This window comes from Pteropus alecto, unplaced genomic scaffold (genome assembly GCF_000325575.1).
Source record: "Pteropus alecto unplaced genomic scaffold, ASM32557v1 scaffold98, whole genome shotgun sequence".
NCBI lineage: Eukaryota > Metazoa > Chordata > Mammalia > Chiroptera > Pteropodidae > Pteropus > Pteropus alecto.
This window is the reverse complement of record NW_006443570.1, coordinates 21,715,702-21,735,781: the sequence shown is the minus strand read 5'-3', so window position 1 is coordinate 21,735,781 and position 20,080 is coordinate 21,715,702. Positions and strand designations below refer to the sequence as shown.

The window sequence follows — 20,080 nt, the reverse complement described above, 5'->3', positions numbered from 1 at the left end:
ATGAAGAAACTAGAGAAGTCTAGAGAGAGTAAAAAATAATAATAATAAAAAAAACCTACCTAAGGTCACATGGTCAATAAATGACAGACCAGAGTCTGGCATTTTCCCCACCACATGACCGCTTTACCCTTATATCTGTGTTCTGTGTCCTTAGACTGAGCAGGTCTTGGGACTTACAACAATAACTTCGAGCTTCCAGAATGAGCAAAAAGTTCCATGAGAAAGAAATATCATATTTTACCTGGCGAAACTGATTTTGTAGGTAACTGGGGACTCTAACCTAACCCAGTTTAATAACATCCAGAGATAACTATCTAAAGGGATAACTTTTCACAGCAGCACTACGAGCACCTGAGTATTCAACTACGAAATTCTGGACATGACCATGGCAACCACTAGTACTGGGGAGACATGAGGGCCCTGAAAATAACACTACTACATAAAGCAAGCTAAAAGGGGGCAGGTGACGGAAATGTGAGTGGACGGTACACCAGAAAAATGAACTGTACATCCAGACTCCTCCTTCCCATTGCAGTCCCTCCTCCCAAAATGTGAGATGAATTTTTTAAAATAATTTTTTATTTTTCAATTACAGTTGACATACAATATTAGTTTCAGGTGTACCACATGGTGATATAACAAAGTGATCACCCCAATAAATCTGGTACCCATCTAACACCACATACAGTTATTACAATATTATTGTCTATATTCCCAGTGCTGTACTTTACATTCCTGTGACTAATTTTATAACTGGTAGTTTGCATTTCTTAATCTCCTTCATCTTTTTTGCCCATTCCCCATCTGGCAATAATCACTTTGTTCTCTGTGTCTATGAGTTTGTTTCTGTTTTGTTTGTTTATTTTTTTTAGATTACACCTCTAAGTGAAATCATATGGTACTTGTCTTTCTGTCTGACTTATTTCACTTAACATAATACCATCTAGGTCTATCCATGTTGTTGCAGATAGCAAGATTTCATTCTTTTTTATGGTTAAGTAATATTCCATTGTATATATATGTACTACTTCTTTATTTATTCATCTATCGATGGACACTTAGGTTGCTCTATATCTTGGCCACTGTAAATAGCGCTGCAATGAACATATAGATCTGCACATCCCTTAGGAGGAGTGTTTTGGGTTTCTTCAGATAAATACCCAAGAGTGAGATTATTGGGTCCTTCTTTGTCTCGTGGTATAGCCTTTGTTTTAAAATCTATTTTATCTGGTATAAGTATCACTACTCCAGCTTTTTTCATTTCCATTTTCATGAAATATTTTTTTCCATCCTTTTACTTTCACTCTGTGTGTGTCCTTCGATCTGAAGAGAGTCTCTTGTAGGCAGCATATGTAAGGGTTTTGTTTTCTTATCTATTCAGCCACCTTATGTTTTTTGATTAGAGCGTTTAATCCATTCACATCTAAAGTAATTGTTGATATGCAGTTATTGCCATTTTACAATTGACATTTTTTATCTTTTTCCCTCTACCCCGCCCTCTTCTCCCCACCCCTTTCTTATTAAAGAAGTCCTTTAAACATTTCTTGTAATATTGCTTTGATGGTGATGAACTCCTTTAGCTTTTTCTTGTTTGGGATGCTCTTTATCTGTCTTTTGATTCTAAATGATAGCTTTGCTGGGTAGAATAATCTTGTTTGTAGTCCCCTGCTTTTCATCACTTAGAATATTTCATGCCAATCCTTTCTGGCCTACAAAGTTTCCGTTGAGAAATCAGCTGACAGTTTGATGGGACTTCCCTTGTAGGTAACTAGATGCTTTTCCCTTAAAGATTCTCTGTGTTTAACCTTTGGCATTTTAATTATGATGCCTCTTGGTGTGGGCCTCTTTGGGTTCATCTTGTTTGGGACTCTGCGCTTCCTGGACTTGTATGTTTATTTCCTTTACCAGGTTAGGGACGTTTTCTGTCATTATTTCTTCAAATAGGTTTTTAATTCTTTGCTCGCTCTCTTCTCCTTCTGGTACCCCTATGATGCTAATGTTGGTATGCTTGATGTTGTCCCAGAGGCCTCTTAACTATCCTCTATCCTCATCTTTTTGGATTCTTTTTTCTGTTCTGACTGGATGTTTTCTACTATTTTATCTTCCAAATTGCTGAGCTGATCCTCTGCTTCATCTAATTTACTACTGATTCCCCTGATGTATTCTTCACTTTACTTTCTGTATTCTTCATCTCCGACTGGTTCTTTTTTACATTTTCTATTTCTATTTTTATGTTTTCTATCTCTTTTTTAAAGTTCTCAATGAGTTCATCTACTCCTCCCCTAAGTTAACTGAGCGCCCTTATAACCAGTGTTTTGAACTTCACATCTAATAGATTGCTGGTCTCCATTTTGTTTAGTGCTTTTTCTGGAGTTTTGTTCTGTTCTTTCATTTGGGACATATTTGTCTCCCTGTTTTGGCCGCCTCCCTGTGTTTATTTCTATGTAGGCAGAGCTGCTATGTCTCCCGGTCTTGGCAGAGTGGCCTTATGTAGGAGGTGTCCAATGGGGCCCGGTGGCACAGTCTCCCTGGTCACCTGAGCCAGGTGCTCCAGGTGTGTCCCTTATGTGGGTTGTGTGTGCCCTCCTGTTGTAGTTGAGCCTTGGTTGTTGTTCGCACGTCAGTAGGAGGGACTGACCCTCAGAATGACTAATTGCGAGGACTGGCCATGACTACAGTGGAGAAGCTATTTGTGCAGAGACTGATCCTATGAAGTAGGACTTACTTTAGTGGGGCTCTGGTGCCTGCTGAGTCTGCCTTTTGGGTGTATCATTTGTGGAGGTGGTTGAGTGGTGCTCTGGTGTGGTCTGAAGCTGGCCACCGGGTGTGTTGGTTCTGGGGCCTCTTGGTGGAAGCTCTGGTGCGGGCCAACGTCAGCAGCTATCTATGTCCTACCCGGGGCCACCTGATATGAGCTACAAAGAGATCTGTATGGTTGTCACTTGTGCTATGCTTGGAGGTGCCTGGGAGAGGCTAAGCTGCCAACTGAGGCTGGCTGCCACTAGTTCCAGGCTTGGGGCTGCTTAGTAAGACATGCCAATGCCAGATGTTGGGATTTTTATGGGGTTTGTGAATCTTTGAGAAATTTTAGGAAAGGCCACACAGCATGAGCCAAGATGGGCTGTTTGTATGAAAAAGCCATGGGAAATGGCTTAGGTGGGCCCACAAGTTGGGATGGTTAGGGTCTCAAGGAACCACCAGGACAGGACGAATGGTATAAGCTAGATTGATGGAGACTCAGATCAAGGCTGCTGCCTGTATCTGCACGCTGGATGAGGCGAGGACTCAACAAAAGAGCAATGACTTCTGTCAGCACTTCTGTCTAGGAGAAAGCTGCCCCTCCAACCCTTGGACTGAAGCCAGACAGTTCAGTTCATTCCCATGTGTCCCTGGAGCCTTTTGAGCTACTGGAGCTCAGACTGAGTTCATCAACGAGTAAGTATGTGTGCAGGCCCTTCAGAACAGTGCCTGTGACTCCAGCTGCCCTCTGTTTCACTAAGCCACAATCTCCACTGGTTTTCACAGCCAAAAGTTATGGGGACTTCTCTTGCCGGCCTTGGAATACTGGGCTGGGGAGCCTGGTATGGGGATGGCCTCTGCAGCCGAGATATCCCTCCCTATTTTTAATCACCACATGTGGGTATGGGACCAGCCTGTTCTGAGTCTCTGCCCCTCTTACCAGTCTCAACATGGCTTCTTTTGTATATCTTTAATTATAAGACTTCTGTTCAGCTAGACTTCAGGTGATTCTCAATGATGATTGTTCTACAGTTTAGCTGTAATTCTGATGTGGTCGTGGGAGGAAGTGAATATAGAGGTTCCTACTCCACCCTGGAAACAGGGTCTTTTGAGAGATGTATTTCTTCAGTTAGAAGAAATCTTTTGTTTTCTCTCATGCTGGCTGATAGGATGGCTTTAAATCAATTATATCTAATCCCACAGATGTCTCTGATACAGCCTCAAGGTATCTCCTCAGTTTTATTCATTCACTTTTATTCATGGGATTCAGTTCTATATTCTCTACTTTTCATTAAGACATCATAGTGTAATACAAAGAGTGCCAGAAAAAGAATTCTAGTCTTTGACTTCCAGACCTGGCTTCTAGTCCTAGCTCCTCCCCTTCCAAACTATGTAACCCTGGGCAAATCACTTAACCTCTCTGAGCTGCAGGCATCGCAGCTCATATAAAATCCTATAAAATGAGTGGCAGGCACTGTGAAGATGAAATGAAATAAAGCATGTAAAAGACTTTTAAACTACAAAGCACCATAAAAATGTGAGGTGTCCATGTTATTACAATTATATAATCAGTGGACCAGACACATGTTATTGCATCACTTCAGAACTGCTCCTGGAAATTCTGTTCTCTTGGCTCCCACTGAGATCTCACACCTACCCTCACTGTGCTAGGAATGTAGGGCTACCTGCAAAGAGCATGGCTACGGGTCTTTCCCAGAGCTAGTCTTCCCAGCCAGCCTCCCTTTTGATGGTGTCTAGAACAAAACAAGACTATAAAGTAATTCTTTAGAAGCTAAGTATAGAAAATTAAAAAGAAGGTTAACTAATCCAGACAGAAAAAGTTTTGATTTATTACTCTAACCCCTTTTGTCGTAAAGTGGCAGTGAAACGAAAGCAACATTTTGTAGGATGAAGGGAGAGGAAATTTAGAGTTGGACAGAAAAATCCCAAGGAAATGAAAGTGCTAGTGTGCTCTGAAAAGTAACTCTCCAAATACGCCATTGGTCACCTTGATGTTTCCAGGCCTCCCCAATGGCTTCCAGACCTAAAGTTATCAGTTTACACTGAGTGGAGGCCTCTCCCAGCTGATGGTGCTGCTAATTTCACTGGGGATCTTTCAGCCTCTCACATCATCACTGGACGAGATGAGAGTACAATCAAAAGCTAAACCGACAAGTGTAGGAGATGATGAATGAGGCAGGGCAGAATTCTGCTGCCTCACCACATGGGCTAATTAAACTTGATTGTGTCACTAATTCCAGTGGTGAGGCTCTTTGGGAGCAGAGGGGTAGGGCAGGAAGGGTCGCTCTTTCACTCAGTTTTCTAAATACACTTTCAGATAAAGGCTTTCTATACAGACCACTGATCGCTACATGTGGTCAACAGCCAAAAGATCACATTTAGAGCAGGTAGACCCATTTTCAGAAACAAACATTGGGTAGGTTTCGTGTGGAAATGCAAACCAGACTTACTTGATCTAAATCTCCTTTCTCCATTGCCAGTTCCTCCATCTCTGGTGCTGGCTCATCTTCCAAGAAGGGATTGGTGGATGGGGGTGGAGAGTCAAGTTTTTTCTGTTAAGAAGACATGAGAAAGAGGTATTTTCTGAGCTTTCCCCATTGATCTGCTTTTTCAAGTCTCTCCAACAGCTATATCATGAAATCTGATCTAATGAGCAAGAACTGAGAAAACATGGACCACATTTCTCACCTTCAGGCCTTCAAACTGCTTTTGCATCTTCTTGAAACCTTGTTGCCTACCCTACCCCTCCCAATCCCAATCTGGCTAAAACTCTCTTATCCTTCAGCCTTCAAATTAGAAGTCTCTTTTTTTGAGAAGCCTTACTTATCTGTCATGTTTAAGTTAGATGTCCCTGCCACATGCTCCCATACCAACCAGTACATCCCCTACCTGGGTACTTATTAAAATATTGCGATTGCCCATTTATTTGTCTTCTACCTAGATTCCATGAAGGCAGGGATCGTGTCTGTTTTATCCCCCCATCTTCTCTCTACTGCCTGGCATGTAATAGGTGCTCCATAAATATGAATGAATCAAAATGCCAGATGGGTGTGAATTCAAAAACAAACTATAAAGCTAATCTTACATGCTCTATGTTATAGGCAAAAATTCCTTCCCAAATCAGTCTCATGACAACCACAACCAAAATCTCCTTGACAAAAATTACTTTCCAGCTCCTGAATATAATTACTCTTTCAAAATATATCACAGCGTGGGACCACGGGCTAGTGGGAAAGCTGGAGGCGGAAGATGTGGGTTTTAGCTCCAACTCTGCTGCACTGGCCAAATCATCTATCTTCTCTGAGCCACAGCAGCCTCATCTGCTGAATGAGGATACAGTCACAGGACTACTTGAAAGATCAAATGTGATAAAGTGTGTGAAACCCTAGAAGAAGCACATATAAGGGACACTGGTGATGATAATTCCAGTGCAACAACAGAATTGAGGCAGCTCTTTGGAATTTTTACAAATTTGACCTCAAGATGTTGTTTAGGCCAGGGAGCTGGGAGTTCTAAAAGAAAAGAAACTAAGTGGACGAGCAGGATAAAAGGAATTGGCTGGTGCTGAGGATGAGGGGAAGGGGCATGGAATGGCTCCTGAAGATAAGCCGCCAGGTAGACAGGGAGTTTCAAAATATGCTTATGACATATATCATTAAGCATATGTCAGTAGAGCAACTTAAACTAATCCCTAAACCAAGAGGGACAGCAGATGGATTACAGGGTGAATGATCTGTCAAGTGCCAGGATATCAGCTAAAGATATTAAAAAAAAAAAACAGAAAATAATAAAATTTAAACACAAAAAACAAAACCCACACCTGTGTCTGGTTTAGGCTTTGAAACAATTCTGCTTATACTCACGTCAACTACTTAATTCTTGGCCAAAACACTTGGATGCTATTATATAGCTAGAAGAGCCTCAGTATATGGAGAAAGCCTTGTGATTAATGCATTAGCTCAGGGTAATCATTAGCAGGATAATGATTTTTGTGATATCCTGCTGAGAAACAATATGGCCTAAAAACTAAGCAAACATTTCAAATTTATACACTCCAAACTTTGGCTTCTTTGCCTGACATAGACCCAGGAAAAAAAAAAAAAAGCCTATAAAGTTATTTAAGTTTATTTTTAGAATTAGGCTATTTTTAGAAAGACATGTTTCTATGAAAACAGTATCTCTAAGCTTTAGTTGTCTGTAAGGGCTGCTGGTAGTTTAGGAAGAGGGGAATTGGTGAGAAAGGGAATTTACAAAGTCTAAGCTTCAACAACAAGATAAATTAGTTTATAATGTTGAATTCCTTAACCTACTGGCTTAACAGTGGGTTTTAGGATCATACTTCTGAGCTGAATCTCTATGATTTCAAATCTTTTGGTCCTTTAGAGATGTGGAGAGCAAGTCAGTCACTGGAAGTTGAAAGCTCTGTTCAAAATCATTCAGTGATAGAAACAAGATCTGGACTTCTGAACTAAACATTCCTCATCTACGGCTAGGTTTATCAGAGTTGATAATAACGTCTCGCAATTACACAAAGGTGGCCTTCATTTTAAAAACAACGTGTTATGAAAATCATGACAAAAAGTGGATATTGGCGAGGTAGACTGAGGGTACCCTTGGGCTCCACACTCACTGGTGGAGTGTCCGATGGATGGATGTAAGTAGTAAGAAGTAAAACATAAAAGGCAGCGTTGAAAAGGCATTTGGGGCAGTACAGGGTGAGCCACTTGTTCGCAAAGTTTCTAAAGGTTCTTTCTTATTCCCACTGTCTGTCTCTCTTAACATCCTGATGAGATTCCTGAAGGCGTGCGGGCACTAAGGAACTCCTTGCTCATTCATTGGAGGCACACGCATTCCAAGTGTGGACCAAGTTAATGCAAGAAAAGTGATTCATTCTTCCATCTGTCTACTAACAAATGGATGTGCTGGGCACTAAGAGTAAAGTGGTGGGCAAGACAGACCACTTTCGGCCCTCCTCAAGATCATGGTCAGGTTAGGGAGACAGAATTTAATCAAATAATCACATAAATGGGTGATGAAGGCCTTGCAGGAAAAACTGAGGTTGTTATGAAAGGATGCGACAGAAGGTCACAGAAAATATCCCCAAGGAAATGATATCTGAGCCAGGACTGAGCATATACTCTGTTCCGGGCAATCTTCTAGGCACTAGGAATACAACCCTGAATAAGATAGATTAAAAAAGGGTGCGATGAAAGTAAAATTTAGAAACTGAGCTGGGCTGGGGAAGTGCTTCTTTACATAGAGCGATCAGAGAAAGTCTCTTTGAAGAGGTGATGGCTGAGCAGACACCTAGATGAGGAGAAGGAGCTAGTCAGGCAGAGATCTGGGGAACAGCATTCGTAGCAGGGGGACCCAGTGCAAAGGCTGGAATGAGGGATAGAAAGGAGGATGGGGGCACGAGGCAGGAGAGACAGCAGGTGCCTAATGGGAAAGGTTAGATTTTCTCACTGTAGTTGGGCAGTTAGTAGGAGTTTTAAACAGGGAAATGATATGATCTAATTTAGGTTTTTAAAATATCATTCCACTGCTGTGGGGAGGCTGTAATGGAAGCAAGACCAGTTTAAGAGGCTATGGGAGTAGACAAAGTTAGTGTTGTAGAGAGAGAAAAAAAGTGGCCAGATTTGGGACACATTTAGGAATGAGGTCAAGAGGATTTGTTATGAGAGTGGATGTGAGGGTGAAGGAAAGAAAGAAATCAAGGATTATTCACTTTTTGGCTTGGGCGACTGCATGGCTGGTGTCACCATTACCTGAGTAATAAACCCTGGGTCCAAGTCCAGGCTCTCTCACTTGGGTACACTGCTTAACTTGTCCAAGCCTCAGTTCTTCTATCTGCAGTATGAAGGGATATTAATGCCTGCCGCACAGAGCTGTCATGAGGATGAAATGAGATACTGTATGTAAAGCATGAGATACGTATATAAAGCAGCTTAACACAACACCTGGCACATAGGGAAAGCTCAGAAAGTGAGAGCGTTCATTAGTATTTAATAGGGGCAGGCAACTAAATAAGGAAGAACAGTAGTTGTGCCTCTCTAGTAATTCTCAGAAGGAGAAGTGGGAACACAGGGCTAAGAAGTCTCGTAAAAAGAATTCCTTTTAATCACAAGTAAGATCCTGTCCCGACCATTTTGTCTCTTTGAGCTCTCTCCAGGAAATGAAAGCAATGGGCCCATCAAATTACAGGGCAAGAGCACACTTTACTAGTCTTCTCCCATCTTCCCTCGTCTCCAGCGAAGCCCCTAAAGTACCGCAAGAACCACTACCCTCTGGGTAGATGTGACATTACAAAGCCCTGTGGGCAGATAGAGACTCCTGCTATTTAAAGCTCAGATTAATTTGCTGTGATGAAAGAACAAGTCCTTGCAGAGAGCAATCAGTGGCACAACTCAGCCTTCTGTGCACGAATAAGCCCTGCTGTCGGAGCCAACCTGACCACACTTTGCATTCTCGCTTTGCAGCTGTCGTAAACCATAGAGAATTACGAATTTGGCTTTAGATTTTGAATAACTCAAATGACATATTCCATGAGCTCTGGGGCTGCTAAATGAAACCAAAAAATTGCCAAGAAATGCACAACTTCCCAATTTTAAAAGAATCCATTCTTTTTTTTTTGGTGACAGTTGATTTCAAGCTCATACAGGAAAGAAAAATTCTTCGTATAGAAAGTTAATTCCTACTAATTAAACCACATGGGATTCATAACACCTCCAAAACAGTAAGTGCCACAGGTCAGCCAAGCTGTCTAATTTACTGTTAGGAAGAGAGAACCTGGCTTAAGTCATTAGTATAGACATATCTGGATCTGCTTTTACAAATCCCTTTCTGAGGCCCTACCTGGACACTTCAAATTATCAAAGAAGGAACTCTGAAATTTAAGACTAATCTATTTCCTTTCCCTAGAGGAGAAAGCTCTCAGTTATGAAATGCAAGTTTCACAATTTCTGCATTTCTTATTCTATAAATACTTTAGACCAATTCCTGATCTGTCCTTAAAGAGATGGCCTGGAGGCTTCAGCTGGTAGGACTGTAGCACCATGCTCTGTGCACCTGGCTTAATATTGTTGGGACCCTGCCCCCCACCCCGCCCAGTACCACCAGGTGCGTATCTTATACTGTGACAGTTACGTATAGATTTCTTTCTCCTGCTAGGTCATAAGCATCTGTCTTATTCAAATCTTTTCCTAAGGCCCTGCACAAAGAGAGCTTGAACATTTATAAATAAATGCTGATCAGATAAGAAGTACTTAATAAAATCTTCTTCAGACAAATTAGCAACATTTTCTATTTTCTATAAACAAAATTTTAAAAACCTGTGTGTGTGTGTATGTGTGCGTGTGTGCTTGTGCGCACGCTCTTGTAAGACAGTCTCAAAAATATACCCCAAATTATTAAACAGTGGACATCTCTAGGCAGAGGAATTTAGAGTAGTTGAAAAGAGATTGTTCTTTTAAAATATTTTATTGTCTGAATTTTAACAAGCATATATCTTTCCTTTCTTCCCCCTCCATCTCCCTCTTCTCTTCCCCTCTCTCTCTCTCTCTTTTGGCAGACAAATTATTTATTGGAAGAGTAAAGATGATTTATAACTAAACTCAGACAGTATTTTCTAAAACTCTTAATATTTTAAAATTGATATAATTAACATAAAATTCACCATTTTAAAATAATTTACAATTCAGTGGTTTTTAGTATATTCATAAGGTTGCGCCACCATCATCGCTATCTAAGTCCAGAACATTTTCACACCAAAAGAAACCCCATGTCCATTAGCTGTCACTTCCCAATCCTCCCCTCTTCCCTGCCCTAGGGAACTACTTATCTACTTTCTGTCTTTACGGATTTACCTGTTCTGAACATTTCATCAAAATGGTGTCATATAACATATGGCCTTCAGTGCCTGGCTTCATTTAATTAGTATAGTGTTTTCAAGGTTCATCCATGCTGTAATAAGTGTCAGTACTTCAGTCTTTTTTATGGCTGAATAACAATCCATTGGATGGAAATACCACATTGTGTTTATCCATTTGTCCATTAATAGACATGTGGGTTGTTTCTACCTTTTTGCTACTGTAAATAGTGGTGCTATGAACATTTGTGTACAAGCATTTCTATGAACATATGAGAATTTTCAATTCTCTAGGGTATATACCTAGGAGTGGAAGCATGTATTACTCTCATCATTAAAAAAACATTTTCAGATTGCTTTGTTTTTTTTTAATCTGGCAGTGTCAGCCCTTTACATTAGGCATCAGCACATTAACACCATGAAATGTCACCACAAAGAGTGATTATTTCTTCTGAATCTTAATAAACCATCACTAATATCGGGACTCAGCAATGGGAGAGAGTAAGCAGGTGCATTCATAAGAGACGAGAGTACAAAAAGCAGTTTAAAACAGAGGCTACCTTAAACTTGAAAATGCTCCTATCTTTGATCCTATAATTCTACTTGTGTCATAAGAAAATAATCTCAAATGTGAAAAAAGACTGGTTCACAAAAATGTTCATTGTGGCCTTATTTATAAAAGTGAAAAAATGACAAGCACCTAAGGGTCCAACTAGGAAAAGGTAGTTAGGGAAATTATGAAACATCTATATAATGATACATAGTGATTGAGAAAGCACCTAAGATAAGACATATGAAGAAAAGTAGGATATAAAATTATATTTACACAACATATAAAAATTAACTCAATATGGATCAAAGATCTACATGTAAGAGCTAATATAAAAATTAACTCAATATGGATCAAAGATCTACATGTAAGAGCTAAAACTATAAAACTCTTAGAACAAAGTGTAAATAAATGTTTGTGACCTTGAACTCCTATAAGAAAACATAGGCAGTAAGCTCTTTGACATCAGTCGTTGCAATGTTTTTTGGATATGTCTCCTGAGGCAAGGGCAATAAATGCAAAAATAAACAAACCAAAAAGTTTTTGCACAGTGAAAGAAAACATCAACAAAACAAAAAAGCAACCCACTAAATTGGAGAAGACATTTGCAAATGATAGATCCAATAGGGTTAATATCCAAAATATATAAATTCCTCGTACAACTCAACATCAAAAAAACCAAACAATCTGATTTAAAAATGAGCAGAGGATGTGAACAGACATTTTCCCAAAGAGGACATACAGATGGCCAACAGACACAGGAAAAAATACTCAACATCACTAATCACTGGGGAAATGCAAATCAAAACCACAATGAGATATCACCTCACACTTACCAAATTGGTTATTATCAAAAAGACAACAAAAACAAGTGTTGGCAAGGATGTGGAGAAAAGGGAACCTTCATGCACTATTAGAGGAATTGCAAATCGGTACAGCCACTATTGAAAACAGTACGGAGGTTCCTTAAAAAATTAAAAATAGAACTACCACATGACCCAGCAATTCCACTTCTGGGTACTTATCCAAAGAAAACAAAACACTAATTCAAAAAGATATATGCGCCCCTATGGCCATTACAGCATTATATACAACAGCCAAGATATGAAAGCAACCTAAGTACCCATCAATAGATGAATGGATAAAGAAGATGTGGTATATATACAATGGAATATCACTCAGCCATAAAAAAGAATGAAATCTTGTCATCTGTGACAACATGGCTAGCTCTAGAGGTATTATGCTAAGTGAAATAAGTCAGACAGAGAAAGACAAATACTCTATGATCTCACTTACATGTGGAATCTAAAAAGCAAAACAAACGAATCAAAGCAGAAACAGATACACAGACATAGAGAACGAACTGATGGTTGTCAGAGGGGAAGGGAGTGGGGAGAAGGATGAAAAAGGTGAAGAGGAATAAGAGGTACCAACTTTCACTTATTAAATCAATAAGTCATGGGGATATAATATACATCCCAGGGAATACAGTCAATAATATCTTAATAACCTTGTAATCTAGTGACAGATGGTCAGATGGTTACTAGACTTACCGTAGTGATCACTCGAATAACTATTTTGTGTACCTGAAAACTAACAAAATACTGTATATTAATTATGCATTAATTTTTAAAAATGTTTGTGACCTTGGATGTGACTCCAACTCAAATAAAAAAAGAGAAAAATAAATTGGACCTCATCAGGAACTTTTACATATCAAAGAACACTACCAAAAAAGTTAAAAAAAAAAAAAAAAAAAGACGACCTACAGAATGGGAGAAAATATTTGTAAGTCACATATCTGATATATGATAAAACATATGAAGGCTATATAGAGTGTATTGAGAATACATAAAAAATTCCTACAACTCAATAATAAAAAGACAAATAACCCAACTTAAAAATGGGAAAAGGACTTGAACAGATATTTCTCTAAAGATATACAAATGGCCAATGAGCACATGAAAAAAATGTTCGATGTCATTAGTCATTAGGAAAATAGAAAGCAAAACCACAATACTACTTTACACTCATCAAGATGGCTGTAATTAAAAAACAACAACAACAAAACACAGAAAATAACAAATATTGGTGAGAATGTAGAAAAATCAGAACTCCCCTACATTGGCAGTGGGAATGTAAAATGGCGCAGCTGCTGTGGAAAACAATTTGGCAATTCCTCAAAAAGTTAAACATAGAGTTACAATACAATCCGGCAATTCTACTCCCAGATATATTTCCAAGAGAACTGAAAACATATGTTCACACAAAAACGAATACATGAATGTTCATAGCCCAAAAGTGGAAACAACTCAAATGTCTGTTAACTGACAAATGGATAAATAAAAGGTATAGCCATATAACAGAATATTATTTAGCCATAAAAAGGACTGAAGTACTAATATGTGCTACACAATGGACGAACTTTGAAAACAGTAAAAGAATGAAGGAAGCCAGGCACAGAGGCCACAATAACATGAATCCATTTATCTGAAATGTCCAGAATAGGCAAATCCATAGACAGAAAGATATTAGTGGTTGTTCGGGGCTAGTGGAAGGAGAAAATTGGAAGTATGTGCTTGGGGGATGGGGATTATTCTTTTGGGGGGCAATGAAAATGTCCTGGAATTGGATAGTTGGAATAGTGGCACAACTTTGTGAATACAGCAAACAAAAAACAAAAAACAAAAACAAAAAAAACTCTTATGGAACTGTACACTTTTAATGATGAGTTTTAAGTAAATTTTTGTCATATCAATTTAAAAAATAAGCAGAGAAAAGAATGTATTTAAAAAGTACAGTTTGAACTGTATAAAATGTACACAATGAACACACCAAAATCCTCATCTGATTGATGGGAAAACAAATGACTTTTTTCTGTTTCTCCATTCTTGCCTATAATTTCCACATTTTCTATCTTGACCATGTGGTACTTTCTTTTCAGAAACCAACGGAAGTTTATCTCCAATAACGATGTTATTCAAATGAAGGAATATATTCCTTTAGCATCAAATAAAGCATTTATAAAATATCTTGAAACACCAAGGGGACTCACCAGGTAAGGGAAGGACAGGCCTTGCACTGCAACAGCACTGCCAAGACCCTGCCCCTCCTCCTCTTACACACTCTCCCTAATGCAGGTGTTAGATTGCTGGAAGACTGAGGTGTAGGGTAAACCACTCTGTGTGGGCTTTCCTAAGCAGTGAGCCTTTTTCAAATGTTTTTATGCTCAAATCACATGGTCAAAAATCACACCTACAGCTTCTATATTTATAACGTAATTTAAAAAACTGGGCAAGTATAAATGTATATTAAAATCACCCCTATAAGCCAAAGGACGATTCTATTTAGAAAGGCAACTTATGCAATGGCCAAGAAAAGGAGAAATACAGCTGCATGAAAAGGAGAAAAAATTTAATTTTATTAAAAAAAAAATCTCCCAAATTCACTGAGCCAGTTATAAATCCTTAAATCAATCTAACTCTGCTTTCATAGAGGCTGAATATAATGTTTACCTTGAATTTAATCATTAAGTCACTAGTAAAGCATGTGGGTATAGTTAAATCACATCCAGACATTTCCTTTTAATTTCAAGGCATTTTAATTTAGACTATTTTGAATCCCTCCTGAAGGACCAGGAGTTGAGACAAACAGCAAAAAGCAGTGGCAGCTCCCGTCTTCCAGTACAGTTCAACAGTGTCACTCAACAGTGACAACGCAGAACATTTTAAACTCATTAGGGCTAGTACCATAAAAACAAAACAAGGCCTGTCCTCAAAGTTCTTTCGGTCTACAACTCTATCGGATGTCAAAGTCCCATCTGTCTAAAAAGAACAAAAGATAACACATCACACTGATCAGTTAGGAGAAACTGAGCTGTGGCAGATCTCTCCAGGTGAGCTTATCAAGCCCTCAAGCTCGCCCTCACTGTTTCACAGTCAATCAGTCAAGGGTGGAGGGGGGTGGGCTTGGGACGGTCTATGGTAAACTTGGCTCCTTGGCTGACTTATCTACTCTGTAACTTCCCAAGGAATTCACTAACTTTCTATGAAATTTAGCATATGTTGAAAGGTATCAAGATACATCTTGGTTCATTTTGTAGATTATAATACTCTGAAATAAAATGGTGGCTGCAAAAGATTTTCCAAAAAAACATATCCTGGGAGCAAGGCAGCGTGAGGAGGAGGTAAAGAGACGAGCAACGACAGGTCTTCAGGTGGGGTGCCCAATAGCTAGACTGGGAGTCAGGCTAGCTGGAGCCCCTGGCCTGGCGTGGGCCAGCCTCTTCCCAGTGTTGTCTACTGGGAGCATGGTCAGTGGCCATGACTAATCCAAGGTCCCTACGATAGGTGAAGGTGCGGCTCACTTTGCCCACAGCGAGGTGACAGCAGGATCAAGTTCAAAGTGAACATCACCTACAGCGAGAAACACGACTTTCACATACCCACAGCAGGCTACAGTGAACTGATTCTCCAAGACCTGGCTGGCCTTGTGTAAAAAGCTTATAGGAGTTCTGCTGCCTTTCTAGAAACTAATCTTTTAGATAAAATCCTTGAAGGCTCAGTCACTGACTGTGGAGCAGTCATTGTCAGGACCTGGAATGCAGAATGGTTGCTGGGTCATGATCACTGGGACAAAGAATGGTCTCAGGGGAAGAGTTTGACTTAAAGAAGTTGAATGATTTGGAGAAGGCTGTGGAGAAAACAACTGGAGGGGTGAATAAAGAGTTCATGGTCCAGCAGGATTTTCTGGCCAAGGATGTGTAACCTGAAACTCTCTGCAAACTTCGTAGGAGAGGAAGCAGCAACTGTACAATTCGAGGAGATACTGGTAAATTGATTATGCCAGAACATTTCAAAAACAGAGGACCAAAAAAGAAGAGATTGGTGAAAAAGGTTCAAGTGTTCCTAGGCGACCATGGCCAACACCACAGAGCACAGCACCTAATGGGAGATGGAAGGCTGCAATCCAGGAGCTCGACGCTGGCAGAGTGAGTGCACGTGGAGGCCATGCCGCCGAGACACAAGCACCTCCAGCCCTCTCCTACATCAGACAGCAGTAGGTTTACCAGTCGGCCAGCTGCCACTCTGACACCCTTATACCTGTTTCCTACAAAAAAGCACTGTTCTTTGCAAACTTACATGCAGCTTCTGCCATTTTTTCATGGTCTCTATGTGGTTACCCTGTTCGGTAGCCTTGCCTTGTCCCTGACCACGTTACCCTGTCTCTTTCGACCCTTAAGGCATTTCCTAGCACAAGAGAGACCTGATGTGTTCTGGAACAGGCCCAAGTTTAATAGGCTATCCTGGTCATCATGTACAACAGGGCCATTTGTTCCCCTGTAATCCTCAGGAAGTAGGGTATAGCCAAAGGAGAAGAAGAACAGCTCAAAACAGGTGTTTGGCACTACTGTTATTCAAGCATCCTTCACTGGGATCTATTTCCCATACAGTTAGCTGAATTACTGGCTCACGGAGCCTGTCTTTATGCGCTACCGACTCTGCCCAGGTGGAAGCCATGGGCACTTAGTGGGGCGCTCCCACGTGGGGCCTATGCTCAATGCTTAAACTTCCCTGTCCCCAAGCAGATCTCTGTAGGGGTGAACTAAGAGATGCAGGAGTATCTGCTTGAAACCAGGCCAAAAGCATGGCTTTAGCAGGGCAAAGAGGAGGGCCAGTGTGAGGAAATCAGGATAGTGCTGAATGAAGTCAACCAAATACTTCTCAGGAGAGATACGTGCTTCTTTCAATGTCATTGCTGTTATCTATTTCCTCCTGTGACTTGCATTTTCTTTAAGATCATTTTCATTTGTTTTGCGGCCTCTTTTTTCCTTGTTAGTAAAAAGAAATCAATTTTGAACATGAATTAACAAGCAGGGGTGCATATGTGTGCATGTATTTGTTAAGTACAGAAAGGGTGCTTTGTGGTTCAGTTATATTTTAATAAAGCCACGAGTGGCACTGAGTAGGGATGGCCTTGTGGTTTTGCCTTAAGACACTAGTTAGCCCAGTGCCCTGAGGGACCAGCTCTTGATGCACCTACGCTGAGGCAAGTTCTTGCGGGGCAAAGAGGGGATTCCACGAAAGTAATAGGATTTTAGAATTGGAAAACTGGGAGCTAGAGAAGGTAGCATAAATGAAGGGTAAACAACAAATGAATGGGGCTCTAGACCCCAATTCTGCCCTTTCTCCCCAACTTCAATCACAGTAGCTCAGTTTTTCTGTATTTACAAATAAGCTGTGCTGCCTTGGGTAAATTGCAAATGACTATAGCACCTACCTACCTCCTACAGTTGATGAGCAAAGTGACTTTAGCAAAAACATCTACCACAGTATGGGACACACAGTGGATATTCAAAATATGCTAGCTATTCTCTGTGTGGATTTCACAACAGAGTTTGTTAGAAGAAAGAGTTTGGAAGTCACTGATTTGGCCTATCTCCCTCATTTAAAAGAAAATTGAAAAATAACTTTGCTAAAGTATATAAATGCAAAAAATATGTTTAAAAAACAATGTAAATGAATTCGTATAAAAAAATTTAAACAAAATACCAGAGTAGAATAAAAAAAATTCTTCTCCGCCTACTCTCACTCCAACTTCCTTCCCCAGAGACATTCACTGTTATCATTTCCAGACTTTTTTCTTACACACTTACATACATAAACATGCTTTTTATTTTTTACATAAATGAAATTACACCGCATGTACTGGCCTCAGCTTACATTTTGGACTTTACAATATATCTGAGAGGTTTTTTTCCCTGATAGCATATCTAGATCTATCTCTCATTCTATCACTTTTAAACTGCTATACACTGCTCTACAGGATGGATATACCATATTTTATGTAACCATTCTCCAATGATAGATCTTACAGATCTCAATTTTTTTTTTCTTTTTTTTTTTTTTTAAAGGCTGCAGTTCATCTCTTTCTTGGTACTTCATATCTAGATGTAAAGTTGTTGCCTCACAGGGACATGCATATTTAAATTTTTGATACATAATGACAATCTGTTCTCCAAAAAAGCTGTATCAACTTATGTACTAGCACTAAAATCCTGTACTGTTAGTCTTGTAATTGTTTTTGCCAACCTGATATATGGAAATTAGTATTTTGTTCTATTCTTCTCATGTTTATTAGCCCACTGTATTTCTTCAGTAAATTTTTTGCCGGATCCTATACATTTTCCTAATGGGTTGTCTTTTTTGTATTGATTTTTAAAAATTCTTTATGAATGCTGGATATTGATCATTTGTTTTATATAGCTTAAATTGGTTTTTCCTAGTTTGTTGTTTATTCTTTAATTATTATGTTTATGGTCTCTTTTCCCAAACAGAATTTTGTTCTTTTTATGTTGTCAAATCTTTCAGTACTTTTCTTTATGGCTTCTGGGTTTTATGTCTTGTTTATTCTCTCTACTATGCTGTTATAAAAAGGTAGTCTCTTCTTTCTCTTCTTTTCATTTAAGAGAGAAGGCAGTTCACTGAGTTGCAGCAAAGTCAGGACTGGACCACAAGTCTCTCTTGACTGCTGGTCCAAAAATTTTCCTACCAAATCACATAGCTTCTCTGTTGTTACCAGCAGTTGTTTTTTGTTTTTTGTTTGTTTGTTTTTTTTTTAAATCTAGTTTTAAAGGCAATTCAATAGGTATGACTTTCTTAACTTCGACTTCTTCCTCCCTCCCTCCTCCTTCCTGCCTGCAGGCCTGTGTATTCTTATTCTTTGCATGACTAGGGAACAGAGATGAGTCAGCCATGATTCCTGCATTCCCGAAGCTCAAAGTCTGTCTGTGTGTGTAATGATGTAAACAGAAAGTACTATAAAACATAAAAATGTGGTTTTCCCCATGGATAGGAAATTTGAAGAAAGCATACTGATGTGTCAGCAGGGAGCCTGGATTTCCAAAAAAAGGTTTTCAGAGAGACACTCTGGGCCTGGTCTTTGATTACATGGAGATTAAATGATTTTAACCAACAACACCATATTCTACCCTTCTGATGGAGGTGCATAGTCCTCTGATCTGCGTACCTTTGTGTTTTAACCTTTTAGTATCTCTGACATGCTGATCTATATACTTGGCTTTGAAGTTTATAGACACACACTGACCTGGTTTGCTCACCAGAGACATTAACAATCCCTAATGTAAAAACACATCCTAATTATAATACAATTCAATAGTTAATAAAGTAATAAGGTATTTGTGCCTGAATAAGTGAGGCCTCCGTGACTCACGTAATTGATAGTCTGTAAAATGGGGCCAAATCTTAGATAAAATGATGATAGGCCATTCTAAAAACATGAAGTACTGCATAAGAGACAAACAGTAAATCCATACAGAGTACCTTGTCCCACCACTATTCGTGTGAATTCAGTGAAATCCCTGGAATGGGAGATTAAGAGCTTGAGCCATTCATGCTGTGAATGACTGAAGTGAAGCCCAACTACTCAACCCATGAACTTCATGTCCCACATTCTCTCAGGAAGGTCTCACCAGGGTTCCATCTGTCAGGGTGCAGCCGGAGAAACGTTTTGCAAGAAACCCCTCAAAGTTAGTTGTTCTCTGAATAGCAAAAAGAAGCAACTTCACTTCAATTTCCTTAGCTCTGGTTCGCATAATCTTGGCAAGTTCTGTCCTTCAGAATAAAGAGATAAGAATACTGTCAAACAAATGGATCATTCGAGATAAGACAAAGTAAATGGTTTTAGCTTATATTAAAAAAAATGTGGTTATTTCAAATCCTGAGTTCTGTTACCAACTAAGTTTAATGCCTGGGGAATAGAAATACATATCCTAAATAAGAATTTTAAGGAGATTATCTATCGGTCAAAAAAAAATCAAGAATTATGGACACCAATTTGTTTACATTATTACTAGTATTTTTATATATTTAAAAAATATATTT

At 39.4% G+C, this 20,080-nt stretch overlaps 1 protein-coding gene across 3 annotated transcripts in view; it reads right to left on the bottom strand.

Moving 5' to 3' along the window:
• VPS53 (VPS53, GARP complex subunit) overlaps positions 1–20,080 on the bottom strand; it is a 128,073-nt gene that overhangs the window by 53,252 nt on the left and 54,741 nt on the right. For 2 of the 3 annotated variants that reach the window (XM_006925053.3, XM_025041786.1), the window contains 2 exons: positions 19,669–19,810; positions 5,211–5,312 (listed from right to left, as the gene is read on the bottom strand). In XM_006925053.3, the coding sequence (XP_006925115.1) occupies positions 5,211–5,312; positions 19,669–19,810 (244 nt within the window). The remainder of the gene's footprint in view (positions 1–5,210; positions 5,313–19,668; positions 19,811–20,080) is intronic. The other variant, XM_025041785.1, reaches the window with a different exon arrangement.